The 12765-nt window shown below is 42.5% G+C and overlaps 1 protein-coding gene across 1 annotated transcript in view; it reads left to right on the forward strand.

The window, feature by feature from the left end:
• LOC136877238 (ABC transporter G family member 23) overlaps positions 1-12765 on the forward strand; it is a 333038-nt gene that overhangs the window by 248639 nt on the left and 71634 nt on the right. Inside the window, exons 7-8 of the mRNA XM_067151098.2 lie at positions 3007-3153; positions 8684-8767. Of these exons, the coding sequence (XP_067007199.2) occupies positions 3007-3153; positions 8684-8767 (231 nt within the window). The remainder of the gene's footprint in view (positions 1-3006; positions 3154-8683; positions 8768-12765) is intronic.

Genomic DNA, 12765 nt, shown 5'->3' on the forward strand with positions numbered 1-12765 from the left:
AGCAGGAATAATCCTCTCGACCGTTATTCCTGGCTTTCTAAACTGAGTTCATTCCTAACTCCTCATTATGCGCACTTTTACGGCAATAGTCCCACTTGTGTTTACCAGCGATCATTCTCGCTGCTTTCGTATCTCTTATCTCCAACTTATGAATAAAATATCCTGAGTCCACCCAGTTTTCACTCTCGTGTAGAAAAATTAGTCAGAAAACAGACCTGTGTTAAGATATTTTCTTCCGGGAGCTGACTTCTTTCTTAAAGAGTATCGTTGATCGCTACTACGAGCTCACTGCATTAATTTTGCTGCACCTTAACTCAATGTCAGATATGGGAACGGCGAAGCGACAGACGGTCGGGAGTCACTTACCTCTGAGCACGGATTGGCAACTCTGACCGTGCAGTGCTGTCTCGTAGAAGCCGCTCCGTTCCAGGTCCACGTGCTCTTTAAAGTAGTTCTCTTTTTTATTATTATTATTATTATTATTATTATTACTATTATTATTATTTGCTAGTTGCTTTACGTCGCACCGACACAGTCTTATGGCGACGGTATTATTATTAATAAACAGCCTAGTATATAGTATTCAAGTATTTAAAGTTATATTGTAAATCATAAACAAATAAAAATATAAAAGTGATAGATCTTTTCTTTTCCTACCGCTTTTTCCCCACACTTGTGGATTTAGCCTTGTTTTACGACCGGATGCCCTTCCTGACGCCAACCCTATATGGAGGGATGTAATCACTACTGCGTATTTCTGTGGTGGTTGGTAGTGTGCTATGTTGTCTGAATACGATGAGGAGAGTGTTGGGATGGAAACATACACCCAGTCCCTGAGCCAGAAGAATTAATCAGAAGCGATTAACATCCCCGACCTGGTCGGGAATCGAACCCGGGATCCTCTGAACCGAAGGCCAGTACGCTGACCATTCAGCCAACGAGTCGGGCAATTATTTACTTATTTAGCGTATGGCTAGGGATACAGCGTCTATTTTTGTAAGATCTACACTATATACGTATGTCCAATTTGTTTATATAGTCTATATAGTCGGACAATAAAACTGATAGATAATTAATGCGTAATCCATAAGTAGGCCTACTTACCGTGTCCTGTGTCCTCCGCTGACGCGCGCGATCCGAACGACCTGAGCTAATGAAATGAAATGGCTTAGGGCTTTTAGTGTCGGGAGTGTCCGAGGACAAGTTCGGCTCGTCAGATGCAGGTCTTTTGACCTGCGTGTCGTGATGAGGATGAAATGATGATGAAGACGACACATACACCCAGTCCCCGTGCCGGCGAAATCAACCAATTATGGTTAAAATTCCCGAGCCTGCCGGGAATCGAACCCGGGACTCCTGTGGCCAAAGGCCAGCACGCTAACCATGTAGCCATGGAGCCGGACGACCTGAGCTAGCGACATTTATATGACCACTTTCAAGGCCATTTTCCAGGAAAACTTAAGGATCCATGAAAAAATGTTTCAGATAAACAATTTAAGTTAGACGATTTTCTACATTTTTTTCCGCAGGCAACATTCTATTGGCTGAAGAAACAAAAACGTGCCCGCTTACTGAAAATTTCAATACATGATTTTACGGATTTAAATCTACTCGTTCAGGTTTTATTCTTAATAATTACTATTTTAACTGATTTATGTGGAAAATAGTTATAGCACTGAAATCAGCAGTATTTCCTGAAGCTTGTAATATAATTTGGGAGGTAACATCAGGAGCTTGGGAAAGAACGAACTGCCTCGTGCTCGGAGATGATGCGTTAAGTTAGACATTTCTTCGCCGACCTCGGACCAGCATTACAGACGAAAACATTAGTGCGGTTAAATACATTTTTGACAACGATCGACAGGCGAGAGTATCAGAAATTGCAGAACAGGAGCTGTCAAGCAATCATCACAAAGGACCTACAGTTCCGTAAAGTGTGTTCCAGGTAGGTTCCTCGCCTTTTCGACCGAAAATCTGAAGTTGAGACGTTTGGAGGTCTGTCAGAGGCTTACAGCAAGGTTTTGCGGAAGAAGGTGCATTTTTGAGACGGATCGTCACCTACGACGAATCGTGGGTCCACCACTACACTCCCGAATCCAAAAAAGCCAGTAAGGAGTGGCGGAGAAAAGGGGAGGCAGCACCAGTGAAAGCCAAGACTCGACTGTCAGCTGGCAAGATTCTTATAACCGTTTTTTCGATCGGCGAGGCATTTTGTTGATTGATTTTTTTTTTATTTGTTTTTTTTTTATTTTTTTTTTTTTTTTGCGTGAGCGCCTCACAATCAATGCTGCTTACTACTGCGAGCTGTTGAAAAAGGCGAGGGTTGCGTATCGCCACAAAAGACGAGACCAAACGATTTGACAGGTCATCCGCCTCTACGACAATGCGCGGCCCCATACTGCAGCTCTTAACTGTCTCCAAGCTACAGGAAATGCACTGGACTACGCTTGATCATCCTCCTTACAGCCTGAACGTATCGCCCTGCGATTTTCATTTGTTCGGACCACTTAAAGAAGCTCTAGGAGGACAACGATTTGAAGTTGACGAGAGGGAGGAAGACTTCGTGCGCAACTGGTTGATGACACGACCCTGTTCCTTTTACGATGAGGGCATCAAAAAGCTGCCCATACGCTGGGACAAATGCATTTCCAAAGCAGGAATCTGTATGGAAAAATAAATTGGAATTGCCTTGTGTTTTTCAATAAATGAATTTAAATAAAAAATAAAATCCCGTTTATATTTTATCACCCCTTGGCAACAGCGTAAGTTCTCTGATCCGCCTAATTTGGTGGCCACGACTTTAGTATACCACCATTCTGGGAATATACACACCCTAAATACTTGAAATAATCCACATGTTCCAGTTTCGTATTCGTATGCTTATACTTAAAATGAAATATTTAGCCTGACTCAATTACAAACTGTCCTCTCCCATCCATATTACTGTGAAATATTCACACTCAAATGTTATTTTACAGTATTGTTAACCATTGACTTTGTCCACAGATTGGTCTACTAAGAGGCGGTCGTCTACTGGCCGAGGACGCTCCACAGCGACTGTTGGCGCTGTACAAGTGTTCTGCTCTGGAGGACGTCTTTCTCACTCTTAGCATGCAGCAGGGAGAAAGTAGTCGGACACACGTCGAATTACCCGTAAGTAAATATTAGTCAAAATCGTGCGAGGGCCATTCAGTAAAGAAGCTGACATGGTCTCTTATAATTAATAGTCTTTATTTTATAATATGTATAGATTAAGGCAAGAATATATATAAAATTAATGAAACTATAATTTTATTATGTTCTGTCAATCTACGTTACAACTTCATGGTAATACTCCGTATCAGTATATCACATTTTCTGTCGACCGAGCGAATTGGCCGTACGGTTAGGGTCGCATGGCTGTGAACTTGCATTCGGGAGATATTGGGTTCGAACCCCCACTGTCGCCAGCCCTGAAGATGGTTTTCCATTGTTTCCCATTTTCACACCAGACAAATGCTGGGGCTGCACCTTAATTAAGGCGCCGGCAGCTTCCTTTCCACTCTTAAGCCTTTCCTATCCTATCGTCGCCATAAGACTTATCTGTGTCGGTGCGACGTAAAACAAATTGGAAAAAAAAATCTGTCGTCTTCCCTAGTTGGTGCGTTCGAACCCGACTCAGGCCAATGGTATTTGAAAGTGTTCAAATACTTCAGCGATTCTTTCAGGTTAAAATTCCAGCACCTCTTCGCCTCCAAAAACCGTAAAGGTATAGAGTGCGACGTAAAATCAATAACACCATAGTTTCTAAAGTACGTTCTTGATTTTTATAAGTCGCATCATGAATCGCTGTTACTGCAGCCTCAGTAAAGTTCTCATTTCACACAGTCTATCGGGACAGCTCGAACTCCAGCTATACAGCAGATTACTTGAGAGACCTGAGGGGTCCGGAAACAGTGATTATCTCGCTGACGGCGGTGTCGCTGCTACTTCTACTAGTCGTGGAAAAAAGTATAGACACCCGAGTTTGTACGTTAATAAAAAGTGTATCCTTTGTCCCAAGTAGAAAATTTTACACGAAAGCTTATCTTATTTTATTCTACGTTTAATTAAGTGGAGTGGAAATTTTTATCATACGCAGTTAAAATTTTAACGCAGGTTGAACAAAAAACATACCGGTATTTTTTTCCATTTCCAACGGAGCGCTCACTTTGAAAATTCATAACTTTAAAAGTATTGATATGATCGTTACCAAACTTTAATAGTCTTAAAGTAATTTATTCTTGATCCGTATACCAAGTTTTTATTTCATCTGATGTTTTTGAAAAAAGTTGTAAATTTTGTGAAACAACATTTTCTCATTACTTGGTGATCATAGCCGTAAAAAAATACGGCTCGTTATGAAGCTCATGAGAATGGCAGGCTAAAATTAAAACTGCATGCAATTGTTGATTTTATCATCATCATCATCATCATCTGTTTACCCTCCAGGTTCGGTTTTTCCCTCGGACTTAGCGAGGGATCCCACCTTTACCGCCTCAAGGGCAGTGTCCTGGAGCTTCAGACTCTTGGTCTGGGGATACAACTGGGGAGTATGACCAGTACCTCGCCCAGGCGGCCTCACCTGCTATGCTGAACAGGGGCCTTGTGGAGGGAAGGGAAGATTGGAAGGGATAGGCAAGGAAGAGGGAAGGAAGCGGCCGTGGCCTTATGTTAGGTACCATCCCGGCATTCGCCTGGAGGAGAAGTGGGAAACCACGGAAAACCACTTCCAGGATGGCTGAGGTGAGAATCGAACCCACCTCTACTCAGTTGACCTCCCGAGGCTGAGTGGACCCCGTTCCAGCCCTCGTACCACTTTTCAAATTTCGTGGCAGAGCCGGGAATCGAACCCGGGCCTCCGGGGGTGGCAGCTAATCACACTAACCACTACACCACAGAGGCGACCTGTTGATTTTATACTTATATTTAATTGGGTGGTTGTGTGAGAAGAAAGCAGCCTACCGACCGGCGAGAACAATGCACTTGGCCCTGAAAACCCCAGTGACGTTACCGGGTTGAACATCACTTGGGCGTTCCCTGCTGAGAGTTTCGTCAGTTGTTTAAAACCTTTATTGGATTAGCGCTCCATATATCAATGATAGAATTACGTAGTATATCTCGTATTAACATTCGATTTTCTTTTACATATATATATATATTGTACACGGCCTAAGAGCTACTTTGTATAGCTGACGGCCCGCCTACCCATAGGGTAGGAATGAAATAACCTTCTAATAAATAATAAATATCTCGTATTTCGCCGTAAGTTCCGGCTTATGGGAAGGACCTCTTCGTTTCGTTAGTGATTAATGCATCAGTGCACTTCTCAAAAATCTATATATTAAAAAAAAATTATGAAAACTAAAGTCAGTCAGTCCGGCCATTCTATCTGGTCGATTTCCATCATTTTTTAACTGAAAGGTATCCATGCACATATTTGTCATCAGGTAATATAAATCACTTAACTTCCGCCTTCCTCAAATTATCTTATTTTTTCAATTTTTTGTTTCTTTGAAGCAATTATATCTTTGGTTCTGAGTTCTTTTTGTCCTAAGAACACTCAGTGGATCAAGCTCTTTCATTGCAGATCTTAGCTATTCAAACTGGTTGATTCTGAGGAAAATTATGAGTGCACATTCAATTTGACGTCTCATTTCTTCAACATTTTTTCTCATTGAAGCAATCATATCTTTCGTTCTAATTGAGGTACGCAGTTCGTTTTTTGGTCTAAAAACACTCGGTGGATCAAGCGCTTTCTCTTGAGGTGATAACAAATTAAATTGGTAGATTTTGAGAAAAGTTATGAGTACATTTGTATCCAAGACGAATATCTTTGAAGGACTTTTTAACAGTTTGGCGCGTAGTGTTGTTCCAAGGAACGTTTAATTCAATTTCTTTGTATGATGTATTTTCAAGTGTTTTGTTGACATAATATTACATTCTATTTCCACAGCAGATCATGTGCTTTATTTTGAAACTTTGCAAATACATCCGTGAGGATAGTAACGAACAACACCATACTTTGTACATTGCGGGCGGAGCCAGCGGGAAACTGCTAGTAGTGTATTATTTACTAACTCTATGTTGAGTGTGGCACAGCAGCAGTCTCCCAATCATCGGCATAGATACTAACTACAGACAGAAACCATTCACACTGGAGAGGAGTCGTGCCAACCTAGGCACAGTGGTGACAGACAGACAGACGGGAGCTCCAGGGCAAACAATACCGTTCTAGTCATCAGTATCCATGGTATATCTGACAACCAGAGGAAGCGCGGGGGGGGAGACTACGCTAGTGGGTGGAGGGAACTGCTCTGTCCTACAGGGCGTAGGACAGAATCGAAAAAAACCCTCGTTGTGGATCAATGATGGATAGAAGGTGGGTCAAATCCAGTCAGAAACAAAAATTAGAAAAACAAAAGAAAGGTAGGGGTGAAAAATGTCGATACCAAAGGCTAGGATAACCGGTAGAGGACCCAAGGGCCTCGATATTTAAAACAAGTGTTAGGCTTCTTGGTACACAGCTGCTGCTGCTACTACTACTACTAAAACGTTATCATGCCTCCCCTGAGGGGGAGTGGTACGCAGTACTACTACTACTACCTCTACTACTGCATTGTTTTCATTCCTCCCCTGGAGGGTGAGGCGGGCCTCTTAGACGATGACGCCGTCTCTCAGGCCGAGAGATTTGTTACGATGAAATGTAGTATGGTTTTTAGTGCCGGGATATCCCATGACGGGTTCGGCTCGCCAGGTGCAGGTCTTTCTATTTGACCCCCGTAGGCGACCTGCACGTCGTGATGAGGATGAAATGATGATTAAGACAACACAATACACCCAGCCCCCATGGCATTGGAATTAACCAATTAAGGTTAAAATCCCCGACCCGGCCGAGAATCGAACCCGGGACCATCTGAACCGAAGGCCAGTACGCTGACCGTTCAGCCAACGAGTCGGACATTTGTTACGATGAAGGAGATGCTCGGAGAAGGTGAGGGGGTTGGTGGCCGTGGCTAGGAACTGTCGCGGCATTCGCCTTAGTGCAGGAGAATGGAAAACCACGGAAAACTATTCTCAGGACAGCCGACGGTTGGGCCCAGCCATGAGCCATGATGTCCAGCCCTGTCTCGTTTCCCGAATGCAGAGGCGTAGAGCCACGGTAGAGCCGTGGCCACCCCTCCTCTGCTCGGTTGGCCGGTCAGAGTGCAGAGCTGTTGTCCACGGACCAGCCGTGGCCACATGAGGGCCGAGACCCACTCTGAATCTACCGACCTGGTACGCTTCAAATGTTACTGTTAAGGGCACCCCCGAGGGGGACCTTATTGGGTGCCAGTACCGGTGCGCTTAATTGCGCTCCTCTGCTGGCCTGTTCAGGAAAAATAAATTATTGGTCATGCGTCTCAGAACCTTGTTCTGAAAGACCTGAAGGTGGCGCAGCGGCAACTTTGTAATGAACATAGGCTTGGTTTCAGCTTTAGTAGCCATTACCACTTACCACACTTACGTACGTAGCGGTGGGACTTGGAACTTAGCTGGCACACGGCACATAACGCTTTTTTTTTTTTTTTTGCAATTAAAAAAAGTCAGCTCCCAGACGAAGCTATCTTTACATCGGTCTGTTTTCAGACCAACTTTGCTTTACGGGAGCGAAAGCTGGGTGGACTCAGGATATCTTATTCATAAGTTAGAAGTAACAGACATGAAAGTAGCAAGAATGATTGCTGGCACAAACAGGTGGGAACAATGGCAGGAGGTACGCATAAACCGGCTTCGGTGGTGGGGTCATGTGAGGCGAATGGAGGAGGATAGGTTACCTAGGAGAATAATGGCTTCTGCTATGGAGGGTAAGAGAAGTAGAGGGAGACCAAGACGACGATGGTTAGACTCGGTTTCTAACGATTTAAAGATAAGAGGTATAGAACTAAATGAGGCCACAACACTAGTTGCAAATCGAGGATTGTGGCGACGTTTAGTAAATTCACAGAGGCTTGCAGACTGAACGCTGAAAGGCATAACAGTCTATAATGATAATGTATATATGTATGTTTTTTTGCAATTTGCTTTACGTTGCACCACACAGATAGGTCTTATGGCGACGATGGGACAGGAAAGGCCTACGAGTGGGAAGGAAGCTGTTTTGGCATTAATTAAGGTACAGCCCCAGCATTTGTCTGGTGTGAAAATGGGAAACCACAGAAAACCATCTTCAGGGCTGCTGACAGTGGGGTTCGAACCCGGCACATAACGGAAGACCTTGTAAATACCTGAAGAAAATTTCAGAATTATGGGCAATCCTATAAAGACTGCTGTTTTTTCTTCGAGGATCTTCAGACCGTACGCTTTTAAAAATGAGGGATCGATCACTGAAATTGTTCAGTCGTTCTCTAACAATTTTCATTGCTGGAAATGGCTTATCAGATTAATAATACATACATAGATAGATGGGTAGGTGGACAGATCATGTTCCAAGGCGCTAGGAATATGAGCAGTCTGTTCCAGAACACTAGAACATAAAGAGCATTCGCTATGCTGGTACTGAGTTCTAAAAGAGGCATTGGGTGATGGTTAATGTGCAATCGTCATATAAATTAATATTAGATATTTATCTTAATGCTATGGATATTTTGTTTCATGTTGAGAGGATGTCTCTTTGTTGTCACAGGTTATCGAGAGTCCTGACATCGAGCCTATGCATCTCAGAAGACAAAACGAGCTGGTCGGTGGAGATATCGGTGGAGGGAATAAGGTAAGTTATGACGGTATACTTCAGCACCTAATTTATATAAAACTAGCGTTTACTCGCGGCTTCGCGCGCGAAGAATGTTTTCTAGTTTGATATTGTTTCATGGTAATGCAACTGTCAGCCATCTTGACCCTCCCGTTTGTATTTCCTGGAAAGGATGAATGAGTCAAGCTGGATACCTACCATCCGGCCTATGGGCACGTTACGACGTTGGCTTCTATTATCTCCTTCGTCTGATGTCTCCATAAATTTTCTGCAAGGCAAAAACTAGAAGAATCGTCTTCTGGCCGTGACTCGAAAATACTAGAACTTCATCACCAGGTATACAAAAGCAGGCTCTCCTCGAAGAGCGGTAGTTGGTTCTTATCTTGTGTTGTGGGGAGTGTTGAGTAGTCAAACTGCGAGTCGCGAGCTGAGAGCTGTGTGTGTGGATTGGTCACGTGAGTTGATTGCGGTCTTGTCTGGAGTCGAGCCTAAAGTACAGTCATCGTCGTGTGTTGTCATAGCCAACGTTAATATGTTTGAACCTGACTTAATGGAACTGCTGTATAAAGTGACCGTAGTGCGCGCGAAGCTAAGTGAAGTGAAAGTTGAAACATATTCTGTTGTGAGGACAAGAGACGTTTGCAAAGAGGTAGTAGTGAAGTGTGATCGTTCATTGTCAAATATAATTGAATGCTATAATTTAAAAAGTGTCAAAATGACAACATGTAAAATCAGAGAAAATGATAAAAACAAGTTTTATTGCATAGTAATGTTTTGGCGCAAATTACCACACAAGTTCTAAAAAAAAAAAAAAAAAAAAAAAAAAAAAAAAAAAAAAAAAAAAAAAAAAAACCAACTAGATACATAGAAATATATTAAGCAAGTACATTTGCAAAGAAAAAAATACTTTAGTACGAAACACGTGAAAGAAAACTTAACATTAAGAATTGCCCTGTGTACCATATTCTCGTAACTCACCAATGTTCCAACATCTGTTATCAAACTTATTATATTTGTAATTTTAATACAGCCACAATTACTGGATACTGGCCGCACTTGAGCGACTGCAGCTATCGAGCTCGGTACAGATAGGCATTTGCCTGGTGTGAAAATGGGAAACCACGGAAAACCATCTTCAGGGCTGCCGACAGTGGGGCTCGAACCCACTATCTCCCGATTACTGGATACTGGCCGCACTTAAGCGGCTGCAGCTATCGAGCTCGGTTCGAGTTCTTTAAGCCACTGTATTGCTTCACTTGTTGGTCTGAGGAAGTCACTCCAACTGACTGGATAGGCCCGCGACATAGTCACGATGCGGATACTTTGTCATGGAGTGCCACAGTCGCCTTCCCCCTGTCGGTGGGGGCGGTAGAATAACACCCACGGTATCCCCTGCATGTCGTAAGAGGCGACTAAAAGGGGCTTCAGGGGCTCTGAATTTTGGAGCGTGGGTTAGCGACCACGGGGACCTCAGCTGAGTCCTGGCATTGCTTCCACTTACTTGTGCCAGGCTCCTCACTTTCATCTATCCTATCCGACCTCCCTTGGTCAACTCTTGTTCTTTTCTGACCCCGACGCTATTAGATTTGCGAGGGCTAGGGAGTCTTTCATTTTCACGCCCTTCATGGCCCTTGTCTTCCTTTGGCCGATATCTTCATTTTTCGAAGTGTCGGACCCCTTCCATTTTTTCTCTCTGATTAGTGTTATATAGAGGATGGTTGCCTAGTTGTACTTCCTGTTAAAACAATAATCACCACCACAGTCGCCTACTAAAGTTGAAACAAACTTCCACTTCAAAAATGAGCCCTTGCATCTTACATGGTTTGCCCTGCCTCTATTCAGAGTGGTCCACATTTTACGCGCTGGTAAGGTTTTCACCGGAGAAAATGTTGTGTAGGAAAACGCCAGCGGTGATTGTCCAACAATCTCTCCATTCTTTCAGAGGGTCGAAGGTGTTCATGTCCCGGTTGGCAGCATCACCTAAGGGCGGGTGACTTCGTAACTTAGGCCACTGCAGTTTCCAGCAGGAATGTCTTCTAGGACAGACAGTTGACTTTTAGTACAGATATTCCTGTATTCTCTGATTACATTTGTTATTCTCAAATGAGGAAGATTTTACCGGCTATTAGACGCATAATTGCATTCAACTGTGTGTCGATTAATCATGTATAGCGGCTATTCAGTCAAAATGGTGCACAGTATTCATCAGAACAGAAAACCAGATCTAAATCAGAAGATTCCAAAGTATTCGCAGAAAACTCTTAACCTGACGCACAATTTTTGAAGAATATCGTGGCGTATTTTGAGCTACTAAGACAGGTTCAGAAAGCGTTGTTTGTAAAGGGAGCTTGCGATCTGGAGTAATGCTTAGATATTTTAGCTACAAGTTCTGTCACCGGGAGCAATGTCTGGACAACTCCGTTATAATCCATGTACCGCTAGTACCATCAAATTAATGTACGCTTCCTGTACTAACGAAAGTGTTATTCGCACCTGTGTACGTTTCTTGAATTAATTTAAGTATATTATTGAATGACCACTGGCACTAACGATTTCAGTGTTGTCGAGCTTAAACTCAAATATATCGTTGTAATAATCATGTATAGAAACAGGGATCGATAGTTGTAGGAGGTTTATAAATTACGGGATGCAAAAAACTAAACGATAAACGTTCGGCGGACCAATCTGCATTACGGTCCTCACTAGACGAGGATTTTCGGTTATTTTCAATATGATCTTGTAATTCTTTCATAACACGCCAACAGTGAGGGATGATGATGTCAATTTTTGCTAAGGGGACTACAGCGAGATAAACGTCCTCTATGGATCAGTAGTACAGTGTCGGCCTCCGGATCCGTAGATGGTGGGTTCAAACCCGGCAGAAGTAAATAACGGTATTAAAATTATCTCTGGAACACATTTGGTGTTTATTCGACAAAATTAATTGAAACATCCGGTTTTTCTGCCATATTTAGAGTGAAACGGAATATCAAAATTGATGCGCAGGCAGCCTAAATAGCGTGAAACATATTAATTCATTCATTTATCTATGAATTAAATAGTATCTGATTCATGGTAGCTGAGACGATACGATTATTATTATTATTATTATTATTATTATTATTATTATTATTATTATTATTATTATTATTATTATTATTATTATCGAAATGAAAAATAAATCACCCCCGAATAATTTCGGCATCTGCTACATGCTTAGCGATATCATTCAAAGTAACAGATGTTATTTTCCGTTCCAGTTCTTCACAGATACTGCATACATCCACCTGCAATCTACCGAATCTGTAGCCGTAGTTTTCATTGAAATATTTACGATAAAAATCTTGCAAAAAATCCATGGCTAAATGGTTAGCGTGCTGGTCACAGGGGTCCCGGGTTCGATTCCCGGCCGGGTCAGGAATTTTAACCATGATTGGTTCATATCGCTGGCACGAGGACTGGGTGTATATGCCGTGTTCATCATAATTTCATCCTCATCACGACGCGCAGGTCGCCTATGGGAGTCAAATCAAAAGACCTGCACCTGGCGAGCCGAACTTGCCCTCGGACACTCCCGGTACTAAAAGCCATACGCCATTTCATTTCATGTTAAAAAAAAAAATTCCGATCATTTATGTTTGGCGCGCTTTTGCCATGGGAGAAATAATAAAGAAGATGTTCACGATTATCATATTTTTCGCGAACATTCAACTGTTTTAGAAAATATTAGTTCTTGTTTAAAAGCATTTATAATTACAATAATTTTATAAAATCGAATTTCAAATCATTTATAACTTATCTAATTTTTTTCGTGCGAGCAACAGTAATGCACATATTCCCGTATTTCGATTTCTGTTACTAGATCCATCAACGGCGACCATCGCTGACGTGGAAATATTGTTCAGTCCTCATGGTAAGAAACTAAGTGGCGATATCGCCGATTGTTGACATCTTACTGGGATTTCCTTCTAAGTGTGCAGCCAGGTTGTATGAATGCACGAGTGAAAGTGAGAACG

This window comes from Anabrus simplex, chromosome 7 (genome assembly GCF_040414725.1).
Source record: "Anabrus simplex isolate iqAnaSimp1 chromosome 7, ASM4041472v1, whole genome shotgun sequence".
Taxonomy (NCBI): domain Eukaryota; kingdom Metazoa; phylum Arthropoda; class Insecta; order Orthoptera; family Tettigoniidae; genus Anabrus; species Anabrus simplex.